Source organism: Salmo trutta, chromosome 13 (genome assembly GCF_901001165.1).
Source record: "Salmo trutta chromosome 13, fSalTru1.1, whole genome shotgun sequence".
In the NCBI taxonomy this organism is placed as follows: domain Eukaryota; kingdom Metazoa; phylum Chordata; class Actinopteri; order Salmoniformes; family Salmonidae; genus Salmo; species Salmo trutta.
The window spans coordinates 67,752,789-67,768,276 of NC_042969.1; the positions used below are offsets into that span (position 1 = coordinate 67,752,789).

A 15,488-nucleotide genomic window follows, 5' to 3' on the forward strand; every position below is an offset into this window, starting at 1 on the left:
GTCATTGTATGCTGTAGCATTAAGATTTCCCTTCACTGGAACTAAGGGGCCTAGCCCGAAACATGAAAAACATCCCCAGACCATGATTCCCCCTCCACCAAAGTTAACAGTTCACACTATGCATTCGGACAGGCTGCGTTCTCCTCGAATCCGCCAAACCCAAATTCGTCCTTTGGACTGCTAGATGGTGAAGCGTGATTCATCATTCCAGAGAAAGTGTTTCCAATGCTCCAGAGTCCAATGGCGGCGGGCTTTACACCACTTCAACCGACGCTTGGCATTGCGCATGATGATCTTAGTGTCACACCCTGATCTGTTTAACCTGTCTTTGTGCTTGTCTCCACACCCCTCCAGGTGCCGCCCATCTTCCCATTATCGCCTGTGTATTTATACCTGTGTTCTCTGTTTGTCTGTTGCCAGTTCGTCTTGTCTTGTCAGGTCTTACCAGTGTTCTTTCCCGCATTCCTGTTTGTCTAGTTCTGTTTCCTAGTTTTTCCCGGTTCTGGTCATTCTGCCTGCTCTGACCCTGAGCCTGCCTGCCGTCCTGTACCTGCCTGACTCTGACCTGATCACAAACCTCTGCCTGCCCTCGACCTGCCCTTTGCCTGCCCGGTGTTTCTAATAAATCATCTGAGAACTGTGCTATCCGCCTCCTGTGTCTGCATCTGGGTCATATCCTGAGTCGTGATACTTAGGCTTGTGTGTCGCTGCTCGGCCATGGAAACCCATTTCATGAAGCTCCCGACAAACAGTTCTTGTGCTCATGTTGTACTATCCACTTCCCGTATCTTTATCTGGGTCATATACTGAGTTATGATAGTATGAACTGGCCATGACTAACACAGCAGACTCGGGCCAGCTCCGCAACGCTGTCTGCTCCCAGGGAGCCACCATTGGAAGACACAAGGAGTTACTTTATGGTCTTATGGAAGGATTCCCGACCTTGGCAGAACGCCAGGACCGTGCCTTCAACACATTGCTGGAGCAATTCCGTGGATTGTCTGTGAGGCAGCCCGCCACTACAGTAACCCCCCAGACTGTCAATTTCCCTGCTACCAGCGACGTCTCTGGTTCAGGGGCAAATCACAATGGGAAAACAAAAACATGATGTGATTGGTAAATAAGTTTAAAAAATATGACCAATAACATAATGTTTTGTTTTGTATTCCCATTGTGATTGGTCCATTAACAGAGGACATTTTTAAATATACTGTATAAAAGCCTACTTAATTTTCTTATTGATTCTGTTTGCTCCTCAATTTATGCACCTTGGTTGGATCTTGGAGCGAGGTAGCAGCAGTGTGCAATTCACTTCCCGTTGCACCTGAGAACAATGAACACACTGCCAAGCCTTGTCTGATGATGCTTTGCTGTACCAAGAGTAGTATTTGTGACCGTCATGGTTCCACCCCACGTTTACCATTTAGAAAACATCTAATCTCTAGCCCAAACCGTTCAAAATGTATAACTCATATTACCTGAGATAGATTTTTAAATTGTGGTCATTATAAATTCATATACCATGTTGCATACCGTTTTAAACTACACATGGGTTGCTAAGTATTTGTTTTGATAACAAAACAACCTTGTCCAGTCATGTTACCTTGCTGGCTAGTAACCTGGTAACTTAACCTGTGTGGTTTAAGATGACACTGGAAGAAAGGAAAGAGGCTCCTGGATAGGAGATGGGCTTATGTAGTCCATATCTAATCAATCACTTTTCTGGTGCTCGAAAATACTGTTTGGTGTGTTCCTAACTTTTTTAAGTTGGGAGCACCAGTGCTACCAATGACTAAAGTTAATTTAGAGCTTTGCAGCTTAAAGTTTTATTAATCACAAGTAATATAAATTCATGTAAACAACCTTCAAAACAAAACTTCCAAGTCTAAGTAGGTCCAAATTACACCATAAACTCTTCAGTTTAAATCACAGAATTAACTTTACCCTAAGTGATACCCTGCGCATCACAATTACCTACACACAGCCCTGCATTAGACCATGCAGACCAGACGTGAGTTGACTTTTATGTTCATGTGAATGTAGGCCACGGCCCGCTCTCCTCAGCACCTGATGACAGCTTAATTCCCAGGTCTGGCCCCCTGCTGAGGTGGCCGTTTGTGTGGGATGACAGACGGAGATCAGACCAAGGGGAGATGAGTGGGAACCCTGCAAGCCCGCTCAGGTTTCGAGCACCGTGAAAAGATTTGTCCAGGCCATTCACCTCTGATGGAGTTTCCCATGTTCTGCTGGGAAGCACTTTTTGTTGAAGTGTTTCCATAGCGAGTCCCCGTTTCTCTCTATCTCTGCGTGGGCACACACATATGCGCTCACTCACGCACGCACGTTGGCACACACATTTTGTGGAGAGAGCTGGCCTGTCCATTAGCTTTTTTGCTGCAGCCGAGACCATATGGAGCACCGGTGAGCTACCCACCACACAGACCACAGTAAGATGGGCTCGGGCCCAGGGCAAGGGGTTCAGAAAAAGAAGGGAACCGGATTAAAATGAGTTGGGGGGTCTTAGAAAGAGGGGACTTGTTAAAGTATTTAGGGGATTAGAGTAAAGGGGCTGGGGTATTGAGTTTTGGAAAGAGGTGCAGTAAGGGGACCAGGGCAAGAGGGTTTATGGTAAGAGGTGGTCTAAATGAGAAGTGTTGCAGGACTTTAGGGGATTTGAAAAGCCTTTTAGTTAACTTGAGTACAGTACAGTTACAGACTTTCATGCAACACCCTAGATATTTTGAAGGTTATACGTTGTTAACATTCTGAAGGATGGAAATGTGGGAACCTCGCTCTCTAGGTGTTAAGATGGAGCGGATATGTTTGATCCTCCTGCTGATGAGTAGGACCACTTCAGTATTGGCACAGTTTAATGGATACAACTGTGATGCCAACTACCACAGTAGGTTTCCCGGTGAGGATGACAGTCGTTTCATCTCTATGTAAATTCTCTCAAATCATTTTAACTTATTCTTAGTTCTGAGAATTGTTGTTAGAATTGCTGTTTACCCTTTTATCTCGTTGTCTATTTTTCTCTTTGTCTTTTTGTCTCTCTCTCTCTTACTCTCTTTAGCGGAGCGCGACATCAGCGTGTACTGCGGGGTTCAGACCATGACCCTGAAGATTAACTTCTGTCCGGTGCTGTTCTCCGGCTACACCGTTGCAGACCTTGCGCTCAATGGTCGCCATGGCGATACCCACTGCCGGGGCTTCATCAATAACAACACGTTCCCCACGGCAGTACTGTTCAGCATCAGCCTCAGCACACTGGAGGCCTGCGGCAATAGCCTGGTGGTAAGGAATACACACACACAGACGGACGAACACACACACACACACCTTCTGTTATGTTTTATACTTACACAGGTTTGTATTAGTATGACCACCAGAATCTAATGTGTTTTATATTTTGGGAGCACGTCTTGCTTGAGGCTAAGGTAGGAGTTGTACTAGTTCTGTTGTTGTGTATTTTGAGACAATGTCCCTGTCCTCAGGTGACAACAGCTTACGGGGCTAATGCCTACGGGAACATGTCGCTGGTGCAGATTGGTAATATCTCAGGGTACATCGACACTCCAGACCCGCCATCCATCATCAGCTATCTGCCCGGCCTGCTGTACAAATTCAGCTGCAGCTACCCCCTGGAATACCTGGTCAACAACTCACAGCTGGCATCGTAGGTGCCTGCAATAAACACCTGAAGGGCTTATTTTGAATAAAATTGAATTATTGAATAAGTTGAGATATTTCAGTATTTTTGATAGATGAATTTGACATTTGGAAGATGAATTTGACATTTGAAGTCAGTCAGCAATTTCATATTGACCTCGATAGTTTGTGTCTTGTGTGCCTTTTTTAAATTGATGTAGTTCTGTCCTTGAGCTGTTCTTGTCTATTAATGTTCTGCATTATGGCATGTTTCTTGTTTTGTGTGGACCCCAGGAAGAGCAGCTGCTGCTTTCACAACAGCTAATGGGGATCCTAATAAAATACAAAAAAAACTGTACAAAACTGTACTAATTAATTTGAACCTTTTCTAGGTCATCTGCTGCAATATCAGTGAAGGACAGCAACGGTACCTTTGTGAGCACATTGAGTATGGTCCTTTACAATGTGAGTACACAACATCACTGTTTTTTAGTGCACACAAGGACTTCATAACAGGGTCCTCATAGTAGGAATTCAATGTCAAATAATAACTAGAACATGCTCAAAATACTAAACAAATGATGAGACAATTTTATTAGGTAGAAATAGACATACAGTATCATAAAAATAGGCAACTTTTTGATTCACGGCCAAACTCCTTTTTGTGCAGGACTCAACCTACAACCAACAACTCTCTATCCCAATGGCCGGACTGGCTTTGAAAACCCGAGTGTTTTCTGCAGTGAAAGCCACAAACCTGGACAAACGGTAAGACATAAGGAGATCTTCAGATATGAAAAAGTTATATATTTTGTTCTAGTTTCTATTATTCACAATACAGATGGGGTTAGGATCTGAGAAGCACAAAGATTTCCAACATGATGTGAACAGAAAGCTATGATTATGACATTATAAGTGCTGTAACCTTCTCCCACATAACCTGGATGGCATAGAATTGATATAGTAGTCAAGTACAACTGCACTATGCTATACACAGTATGTCATACACATACGCTATCATTTAAGACCTAACCTCTATGCCGCCTACCAATTTAGTTCTATCCTCTTTGGTTCATTGCCATTCAGCTGTCCTCTATGACTGTGTGAAGGCGCCAGTGGTGGTGCTAAGAATGTCTGATCTGTCCTGTTGTGTTGTGTGGTTAGATCTCTATCCTGTATCAGCCCCGTACTGTTTTGTCTCTCTCTAGATGGAATATCTTGATGGACTACTGTTACACCACTCCCTCAGGGAATCCCAATGATGAACTGCGCTACGACCTTTTCTTTGGGTAATCACGCTTTTTCTCAAATGATGCCAGGATAAACGACAAAAGTGTCCCATTACCCATTCACCCTCAACCACTTATCATAGAGACCCTTACAATGGGTTTTCATGGTGAATGATAGGACATTTTTCTCACTGAGCAGTTAAAACAGGTCTAGATGTTTCAGTGCATTTTGTGTGTGTTCGTGCTTGTGTGAATGCTTGTGCACGTGCGATGCTCTTTCCAAACAGCTGCCATAAAGACCCACAGACGACTGTTTTTGAGAATGGGAAGAGTCAGATGGGTCGTTTTGCCTTCGAAGTGTTCCGTTTTGTCAAACACAGACACCAGAAGATGTCCACTGTGTTTCTGCACTGTGTCACCAAGCTGTGTCGGGTAGATGACTGTGTCCTGCTCATGCCGGTAAGAACATTTGACACCTTACCAAATGGTGTGTTCAACATCAGTACAGTCAGTAGGGGGAACTTCAATGCTCTGCAAATATCAGAAAACATGTACCATATTTCTTGACTTCTGATCAATATGAAGCTTCACATAGTCCATTAATACCTTAGCACTATTCACTATTCCGTATTGAATACAGTTTCATATAAAGGAGTATATGTATGTGATTTTATATTAATATAATATTGGAAGATCTGTGGCCGTCGGCGTAGGAGGGACGTAGAGGATAGCCTGGAGTCTAGGCCGTCGTCTGGGGATGCCATCATCACTGCTGGACCCATCATTACCAGGATTGGTACGCAGGATACCTCTTCATCCATAACCACTTCAACTTAGACTATAGTTTTGTCTGACTTCAATTAGATTATTTTGATATCCATGATATAGTTGTAGAGTAAGTATTAATACTGTATTATGTGATGTAGTCTATACACGATAATCCCTTTCGATTATATATTGTATAGTCTTGAAATCTACTGATGGAGGGTTATGTGAGAATAAAATGAGGTGGGATTTGACAGTATACTCAATGGTTATTCAGTACATTTGTATTAAAATGCATGGTTGTGTTCCTCAATAATGTTGAAACTGAAAGAATCAATGATTTTTTTTTTTCTTTACAGATGAAACTCCAATGAATAACTCACAACTCGGTAAGCTCTCTCACTTTGTCACTGCTTGTGCAATGCCTTGACAAGTGATATATTTACTTAACCTATACACTTTATGATGTCAAAAGACAATTTTTCTGTGCTACATATTTACATTCTTTATACATTCACTACCTTCAAATGGAAATATGACACTCTCGGATTTACAGTGGAAATGAGGATAGTAATGGTTAACTCACAAGTTTCACTTCCCTTTTGTGTTTCATAACCATTAACTGTGGTAATTTTAGCCTATATCAGTGAGTATTTGTGTCTGCCCATACTTACTCTTTGTGTGTTTGTGTGTGGTAATCCAGCTGCATCGAGTGGCCCCTCCCTCCCGTTGAACCCAGTGACCAGTGCTCTGCTGTCAGGTGTGGTCATTCTGGGCGTGTTCAGTCTGGGCTTCTTCCTGCTCTCGCTCCGCCTCCTCCGCAGACCCCGCCTCCCTACAGCCACTCCCTCAGGAGCATGGAACCCTGGCTTCAAATAAACCTCTCATGGGTGTGCTCTCTCTCTCTCTCTCTCTCGCTCTCTCTCTCTCTCTCTCTCTCTCATTCTCCCCCTCATTTTTTGTATCCATCTAACTATAACTAATACCTACAGTATGCATTTGCACTGTAGCTAAAATAGGCAGGTGCAGTGTAATTGTAGTGAAAATACGATGCAAAATGTCAATAACTTGCAAATAAACTCACAGTAGAGATATCTGTGATCTCAAACAATGATTCTAGAGTAAGAGGAGGTTTAGCCACAAGCAATAGTTTCACTATGTGCCTATGTACCTACCAAGTAAATACATCAACACATAATAGGGACAGTTATTGTAGAGCGGGACTTGTATTTTCTGAAAGGTTTACTTACTCTACCTTCCCTGAATGTGTACTTACTCTCCATTTCTTACTCTACCTTCCCTGAATGTGTACTTACTCTCCATTTCTTACTCTACCTTCCCTGAATGTGTACTTAATCTCCATTTCTTACTCTACCTTCCCTGAATGTGTACTTACTCTCCATTTCTTACTCTACCTTCCCTGAATGTGTACTTACTCTCCATTTCTTACTCTACCTTCCCTGAATGTGTACTTACTCTCCATTTCTTACTCTACCTTCCCTGAATGTGTACTTACTCTCCATTTCGCTAACTTACTTTTATCCGGCAGCTGTAACAGTCACTGTCATGCCAAACTCTGTCACACATTCACGTGTACATGTACATACACATACTCAAGCGCATATTAATACTGTAAATAGTTCATTCCTACTTTGTGTACAGGGGAACAGTATATGTTCAATAATAATAATGTTATGTACTGTTTTCCTTGTTTTGTTCTGATCCATTGATAGACCAGTGTATTGTTTTTTACAGGTAGTGTGTAATAAAAGTGACCCAGGTCTGTATGTGAGGCTGATTTCCCATCTTTTCAATACCTTAGTGTCTTTTTGTCATCCATTGCTTGGCACGCTGTCAGTTACATTAAATAAATAAAGGGTCATTCAAATAACCCTGACACCTGGGGATGACTGATACTGTCCTCTACAAAGGCCAACACCAAAACGTTACTTGTAGCTATTTCTATAACGCACTGCCTATTTTAACCTGAGATAAGGTAGACTTAAGTATAGTACTAACATGTGAGGAGAATTGAAGAAGTGATTCATCATTCTATATGTATGATCATGATGAATATGTATGTACCGTATGTACAGTACTTATTGGTATTAAGCATGGCTGAAATCCTGACTTCCACATAACTTGAATGTTTGGGAAAGTTTTTGCCATCAATGCTTAATTAAAGAAATCTCAAATTACTTGCTCAAGTCAGGATTTCACCCTGTGCTTTTTTTATTTGAGGAAGATGTGTTTTTCCTCTTTTTAGGGAATGTGCTATTTGATGTGGAAGGTTAAAAAAAGAAAGCAATAATCCATTTACTATAATTACTTAATTTCGTATTATGTGTTTAAAGTTATAATCATGTTGATAGGAGTTACACGGGGGGGGTATTTTTCAAATAAATCTTTTACATATCAGTCTGCCTAATGATATTATTTACTGGCCTTCATAGTGTATTAGTATCATTTTAACACTGATGTTGTGGCGTGTTTGAGACTTCAAGCTAGAGTTCAATCGGACCTGATTTTGTATTTTACCCAAGATCAAATAAAATCACAGAAGGTTTTTTAATATTGTAGAAAGTTTCCAGTTTTCAGAATACATGTGCAGGCAGTTTGTAAACAAAGATACAGCATAAATATTGCTATTTTCGTTTGAATTCCAGCAATTGTAATTCAATTATATGATGATCATGATTTATACACCTCCATATTAGAGGAATATGGTCCCAGTGACCTGCTATAACATGTCTAACTATAACATGCCAATTGTCGAAATGTAACCCACACTACAATCCTGCAATCTGGGCTGTTTATTGTGCTAATCCCATATTTCAGCAGCTATTATACATTATATTCTATGTCCACAATGGCTGTTGATGACTGAGAGGAGAGAAATGAGAGCAGTCATCACCCTCTAGATTTACTATCTTTGATAAGCGGTTATGTTTTGTTTTTTCATGGACAATATTCAACCAAAGTTCAGGTCACTGCCAGGTCCAAACCCAGACTGCATTTTGTTTTTTGTAGTGACCAGAAAACACATGATCTGTGAAAAAAGATAGAAAGACCCTGATATGTTTAATAAGTGTACACGTCATGACAATGACAATGTCGTGTGTGTGTGTGTCCGTAATCCTCTCCATGGTTTTGTGCACTTCACAAAGGACAATGGTAACCACCCATGTGCTCTGATATGACTCTAGTCAAATTTGAACTTTGGGATAACTCTGTATGAAAAGCACTATACAAATTAAATGTATTATTATTATTATTATTTATTAATCAGAGTAAATATTTTCCCTTCCCAGGTGGCTGACCTGACAAGATCAGGTTACCACTGACCTTCATGCAGTTCCTTTCAGTCCCACTACTGATTCCAGACCGAAGAAGAAGACTAGATATAGACACTAGATGTAGACATGATGCATAATAAGTATGTGGACTCACTCTTCAAAGTCACACAGGGCACGTTTCTTGGTAACGTTTTTGGTGACATTTACATATCATATTTGGTTTTATTTGAATTGGAGTCGCATTATCTTTTTTTCATAGGTTCATTATGAATATGTGTCTGGACGGGAGCTTTATATTATTCAGACATGCTCTGTATAATATTAGTACTTTCCCCAACACAGGAAGAATTGAATTTGTTCAAAGTGTTTTTGATAACTGTAATCAGTACGTGCTCACTGTAATGTATTTGAAATGATCATATCAACAAAGGGATTCACTTGATTAGCATAGGGATTTAAAGATGACATTTTTTATGTTATGTTAATTACTCACCCAACATAAAAAAATATCACATTTTAATGCTCATATACTATAGTGCTGAAGCCCCCTCCCTTAAAAGTGGTTGAAAACTAGGTGTGGGTCACCTAAATCGTATTAGAACTTAAAGAAAACAACACGACACCCCTCACATTGTGTGTGTGGTCCCTAAAGATCATGAACCATATACTTACTTGATTATTACGTTTCATATAAGCATACAAAGGGGAGCAGGATCACACACAAAGTCACAAAGCCACCTGCCCTATGTTTACCATATAACTTTGAAGGGGACTGTGTAGGGTTTCCTTTAGTTGCCTCCAGGATAAGACCCACAGTGGTTTATCCACAAAAGTGAATTGTTCCCACTACCTGAAACAACCCCACCAAGATGGCAATGACCCTGTTTCCAACCAATCCCAAGGAAGTATGAGAACTATATAACTAGTCCTGGTCCCTATATATACAACGAGTCGACAGTAAATGTACTACAGATTGCACACATCTAGGAATATGGAGTCATCCCATAGCATTTTATGCTAGTCTATAAATTGGATTTTGGATTTGCACATTTTGTGCTTGACATTGACATCTGTGTGTTTTGCTGCACATCTTCAGCGAGGACAGACTGGTGAGATGGCTTTATGCAGCTTCCTCATCCTGACTTCCCTGTGCATTGTGGGCCATGATCAGGCCCTCACACCTGCTGAATGTGGGGCTTAAGCCAGACAACCAGGTATAGTAACTACATCACTTCTACATTTCAACTCTTGTTTACTGTAGCTAATCCTAACCATCTCAGCTTCATCTAAGACAGTGTTTATGATAAAATAATTTAAGGTGGGCCTCCTGAGTGGCACAGCGGTCTAAGGCACTGCATCGCAGTGCTTGAGGCTTCATTACAGACCCGAATTCGATCCCGGGCTGTGTCACAACCGGCCGTGTTAGGGGAGGGTTTGGCCGGGGGAGCTTTACTTGGCTCATCACGCTCTAGCGACTCCTTGTGGCGGGCCAGGCGCCTTCAGGCTGACTTCGGTCGTCAGTTGAACGGTGTTTCCTCCGACACATTGGTGCAGCTGGCTTCTGGGTTAAGCGGGCGGGTGTTAAGCAGCGCGATTTGGCGAGTTATGTTTCGGAGGATGCATGACTCGACCTTCGCCTCTCCCGAGCCCGTTGGGGAGTTGCAGCGATGAGACAAGATCATAATTGGATCGTAAATGGATAGCAAAAAGAGGGTAAAATACACACAAAAAAAGGGTTTGAGGTGGTTAGGGTTATAGTCTTGTTAAATTGTTATTTGAATCATGTCTGAAACAGCTGGATTGCTTTAGAGCAGGGACACTTAAACTATAGTGGTTTATCTGTATACATTAGCTCAGAATACATTTGAATGTTTTTAATCTTACTCAGTGTCTTCCTGCATCTATCAGAATACACAGACACCTCAGTGGTCTGGGGGTCCTCCTACATTGACCTGGCTATTCAAATCTGCCATGCCATCTAGTCTGTTGATCCTGAGCCACATCATGTATAACACAGTCTGTAAGGGAACTCTGAACACCAGAGTGATTCCTCCTGTCCTGAGATTCAGCTTTCCCCTTTGCCAAGGGGAGTGTCTTCTTGGTGATTATTAATAGGATAATGTTTATGTATGCTCTCCTCTGCCCTGGAGGAGTGTTGTGATAGAGGGAAGACTCGCAGCACCACTGACCTTGACTGAGGGGAATGAGGGAGCAGAGAATGTATGTTTCTCTGAGAGATTTTGACTCCTGTGAAACTTTTAAAACTTTTGAAACTTACCTTATCACAAGCTAGAAAGTAACACTAAATTGAAAGCCCATTTACACTAAAGAACAGGTGATGGCTTTCAGTCTAAAAGAAATTTCAAGGGAACGAGAGATCTCATTTTCTGGTTTGCTTGTGTGCTGAAGAGGTGTCCTTCTGACAGAGAGAAATGCTATTTTCTACACACTATTGCACACAGCAACCTTCAAAGCCACATAGTCAACATGTCCTCCGGGAACAGGGACATTCTCAGACTTCTCCAGCCTCCAGACGGTCAATGTGAGCGGGGTGGTCCGATCATACGACACCAACATTGGAACGGTCACCTATAATGCTGAGCTCAAGTACTTTTACTCATGTGCTTACCCTCTGGAGTACCTCGTCAAGAACACCCTAGTGGACGTGTAAGTGAAAAGATTTACTAGATATATCGCTTACATTTGAAAATCAGCCACTGCTCTGCAATTGAAACGGCACCCAAACAGTTGTTTTGTTTGCAGCATGATATTACACAGTTCAAACACAGCTCAAAGCAGTTGATCTTTCTGTGGGGAGAGTGTTAGCCTGGGTCCTGCTGTAGTAATCAGTCAGCTACACTGGATCTAGGTACTCTGTCTGACCTTTCTCTTTTCTCCTCTTCAGGTCAGCCTCCTCCATTACTGTGAAGAACAACAATGGTAGCTTCATCAGTGCTCTGAGCAATGCCCTGTTCAGGTTAGGATAACACAACCAGCACCTACTAATCACCCACATTCATATACACAAGGCTGCGACATGGCAAAGTGCCAATTTGCCAATGTGCTGCCACCTTATAAAATAACTGTAAACCTATACCAACATGTGTAAACATGTCTGATCATATGTCAGATCTTATGTAAGTGTGCTTTCATAATGATGCCATCTTCCTTTCTTCCTTCACCAGGATGCAAACTATACCACACACCTGGCTATCCCTTCTCTGGTTATTGAGGACTAATGTCTACGTTCAGGTTTTAGCTGCCAACCTGACATGCCAGTAAGAACCTTCTTGTTGTGTTCCCACTTAGCCTTAGTAATAAATAATAATCAAACAGTTTTAGAATGAGTATAAAGGGTTCTAGTTGTGATCTGAATTGTCTGACTCAGTTCTGATGACCTCACTCTTTCTCTACAGATACCATGTGCTTCTGGACTGATGTTATGTGTCCGTCTCCCTGCTGCTCTCCATCTCAACATTCTTTAATCTTTTTGTATCAATCTTTTTGTAAGTCAAAAAAATTAAAAACAATCTTCAATCAAATATTGAAAAAGTGTTAGTTGCCCGGTTCATATCAAATGTGTCACGTCCTGACCAGTGAAAAATGTCATTTGCCATAGTAGTATGGTCAGGGCGTGGCAGGGGGGTTTGTTTTGTATGTATTTTGGGTTTTCTGTTTCTATGTGGGTTTTTCTAGTATTCTATTTCTATGTTTTGTTTTCCATGTTTTGGCCGGGTATGGTTTCCAATCAGAGGCAGGTGTCTTTCGTTGTCTCTGATTGGAAGCCATACTTAGGCAGCCTGTTTTCCTTTGGGGTTTGTGGGTAGTTGGTTTCCGTTTAGTCTTGTGTACCTGACGGGACTGTTATCGGTTGTTTGTTGTTTATTTGTTGAGGTGTATTCATTAAAGAGAAAGAATGAGCACTTTACACGCTGCGCCTTAGTCTCCTTTAGACGACCCTTATGACAGACCTACCCACCACCAACGGACCAAGCAGCATGCATTCTCGAGGAGGAAGAGCGGGACCAAGCAGTATGGGTCAGAGGAGTGGACCTGGGATGAGATCTTAGATGGGGCAGGACCCTGGACAAGCCCTGGGAGTATCGCCGTCTGCAGTGGGAGATAGAGGCAGAAGGCGGAACGACGATACTGGGAGGAACGGCTAGGCAGGCAAGAAGAGGCCGAGAGGCAGCGCCCCATTGGGGGGGGCACACGGGTCGATTGGCGAAGGCGAGGTTAAGACCTGAGCCAACTCCCTGTGCTTACCGTGGGGAGCGAGTGACGGTAGAAGCACCGTGTTATGCGGTGGTGCGCGGTGTCACCCATGCGCACTTACTGCCCGGTGCGCTCGGTGCAAGCTCCTCACCGTTGCTGTGCTAGAGTTGGCCGTCAGCCAGTGAGAAGTGCACCCGTTCAACGTATCTGGTCTCCAGTGCGTCTCTTCGGCCCAGGTTATCCTGCACCTGCTCTACGCACGGTACCCCCCATTCACCAGCACGGCCCAGTTCGTCCTGTACCAGCGCTCCGCCCTTGCCGGGCTACAGTCAACATCGAGCCAGGATGGGTTGTGCCAGCCCTAAGTGCCAGACCTCCAGTGCGCCTCCAAGGCCCAGTGTACCCTGTGCCTGCTCAGCGCGCTCTCCCTCCAGTGCGCCACCATAGCCCAGTACATCCTGTGCCTGCTCCGCGCACTCTCCCTCCAGTGCGCCACCATAGCCCAGTACGTCCTGTGCCTGCTTCTCGCACTCTTCCTCCAGTACGCCTCCATAGCCCAGTACGGCCGGTGCCTGCTTTGAGCACGCGGTCCTCAGTGCGTCTCCCCAGTCTGGTGAAACCGGTTCCAGCTCCCAGTAGGAAGCCTCCAGTGATGATCAATGGTCCGAAGCCTCCAGCGATAATCCATGGCACGAAGCCTCCAGTGATGATCCATGGCCCGGAACCTGTAGTGTTAATACATCTAGATGTTCCGCTAGCGGAACGCCTCGCCAATATCCAATGATAGAGCGTGGCGCGAATTACAAACTCCTCAAAAATCCCAAAACGTCAATTTTTCAAACATATGACTATTTTACACCATTTTAAAGACAAGACTCTCCTTTATCTAACCATATTGTCCCATTTCAAAAAGGCTTTACAACGAAAGCAAAACATTAGATTATGTCAGGAGAGTACCCAGCCAGAAATAATCACACACCCATTTTTCAAGCTAGCATATAATGTCACAAAAACCAAAACCACAGCTAAATGCAGCACTAACCTTTGATGATCTTCATCAGATGGCACTCCTAGGACATTATGTTATACAATACATGCATGTTTTGTTCAATCAAGCTCATATTTATATCAAAAACCAGCTTTTTACATTAGCATGTGACGTTCAGAACTAGCATACCCGCGAAAACTTCCGGTGAATGTACTAAATTACTCACGATAAACGTTCACAAAAAGCATAACAATTATTTTAAGATCTATAGATACAGAACTCCTTTATGCAATCGCGGTGTCCGATTTTAAAATAGCTTTTCGGTGAAAGCACATTTTGCAATATTCTGAGTAGATAACCCGGCCATCATGGCTAGCTATTTTGACACCCACCAAGTTTGGCACTCACCAAACTCAGATTTACTATAAGAAAAATTGGATTACCTTTGCTGTTCTTCGTCAGAATGCACTCCCAGGACGTCTACTTCAACACCCAATGTTGTTTTGGTTCCAAATAATCCATAGTTATATCCAAATAGCTGTGTTTGTTCTTGCGTTCAAGACACTATCCGAAGGGTGACGCGCCGGCGCATATCGTGACAAAAAAATTCAAAATATTCCATTACCGTACTTCGAAGCATGTCAAACGCTGTTTAAAATCAATTTTTATGCGATTTTTCTCATAAAATAGCGATAATATTCAGACCGGGAGACCTTGTTTTCGTTCAAAGACTGAAAATATAAAATAGAGTCTTCACATGCACGCGCGCACCCGTGTCATTGTTCTCAGATCGACCACTTTCCAAATCCCCTGCTGTTTTTCGCCCAGGGACTGCAGAGTCATCATTCCCCGTTCTGGCGCCTTCTGAGAGCCTATGGGAGCCTTAGAAAATGTCATGTTACAGCAGAGATCCTCTATTTTCCATAAAGAGGCTATAGAAGGACAAGAAATGGTCAGAGAGGGCACTTCCTGTATGGAATCTTCTCAGGTTTTGGCCTGCCATATGAGTTCTGTTATACTCACAGACACCATTCAAACAGTTTTAGAAACTTTAGGGTGTTTTCTATCCACATCTACTAATTATATGCATATTCTAGTTTCTGGACAGGAGTAATAACCGGATTGAATCGGGTACGTTTTTTATCCGGCCGTGAAAATACTGCCCCCTATCCTAAACAGGTTAATCCATGGCATGAAGCCTCCAGTGATGATCCATGGCCCGGAGCCTGTAGGGATGATCCATGGCACGAAGCCTCCAGTGATGATCCATAGCCCGGAGCCTGTAGGGATGATCCTTGGCACAAAACCTCCAGTGATAACCCATGGCCCGGAGCCTGCAGTGATGAT

At 42.8% G+C, this 15,488-nt stretch overlaps 1 protein-coding gene and 1 long non-coding RNA gene across 3 annotated transcripts; both read left to right on the plus strand.

The window, feature by feature from the left end:
• The first annotated feature begins 2,349 nt into the window (after positions 1 to 2,349).
• LOC115206392 (zona pellucida-like domain-containing protein 1) lies at positions 2,350 to 6,993 on the plus strand. Of its 2 annotated transcripts, XM_029773300.1 has the most exons (11): positions 2,350 to 2,421; positions 2,801 to 2,914; positions 3,074 to 3,294; positions 3,495 to 3,676; positions 4,041 to 4,113; positions 4,319 to 4,416; positions 4,857 to 4,937; positions 5,165 to 5,336; positions 5,571 to 5,673; positions 6,002 to 6,031; positions 6,346 to 6,993. In XM_029773300.1, exons 2-11 carry the CDS (start codon positions 2,809 to 2,811, stop codon positions 6,519 to 6,521), a joined length of 1,242 nt encoding a protein of 413 aa, XP_029629160.1. In that variant the 5' UTR covers positions 2,350 to 2,421; positions 2,801 to 2,808; the 3' UTR covers positions 6,522 to 6,993. The 2 variants fall into 2 exon arrangements, with proteins under 2 accessions (XP_029629160.1, XP_029629159.1); XM_029773299.1 differs by lacking the exon at positions 2,350 to 2,421 and having other exon boundaries at positions 2,585 to 2,914.
• Positions 6,994 to 11,843: 4,850 nt separating this feature from the next.
• LOC115204939 (uncharacterized) lies at positions 11,844 to 12,480 on the plus strand. The gene is made up of 3 exons (XR_003880532.1): positions 11,844 to 11,915; positions 12,124 to 12,216; positions 12,355 to 12,480. It is a non-coding gene; the product is annotated as an uncharacterized LOC115204939 (long non-coding RNA).
• The last annotated feature ends 3,008 nt before the right edge of the window (positions 12,481 to 15,488 follow it).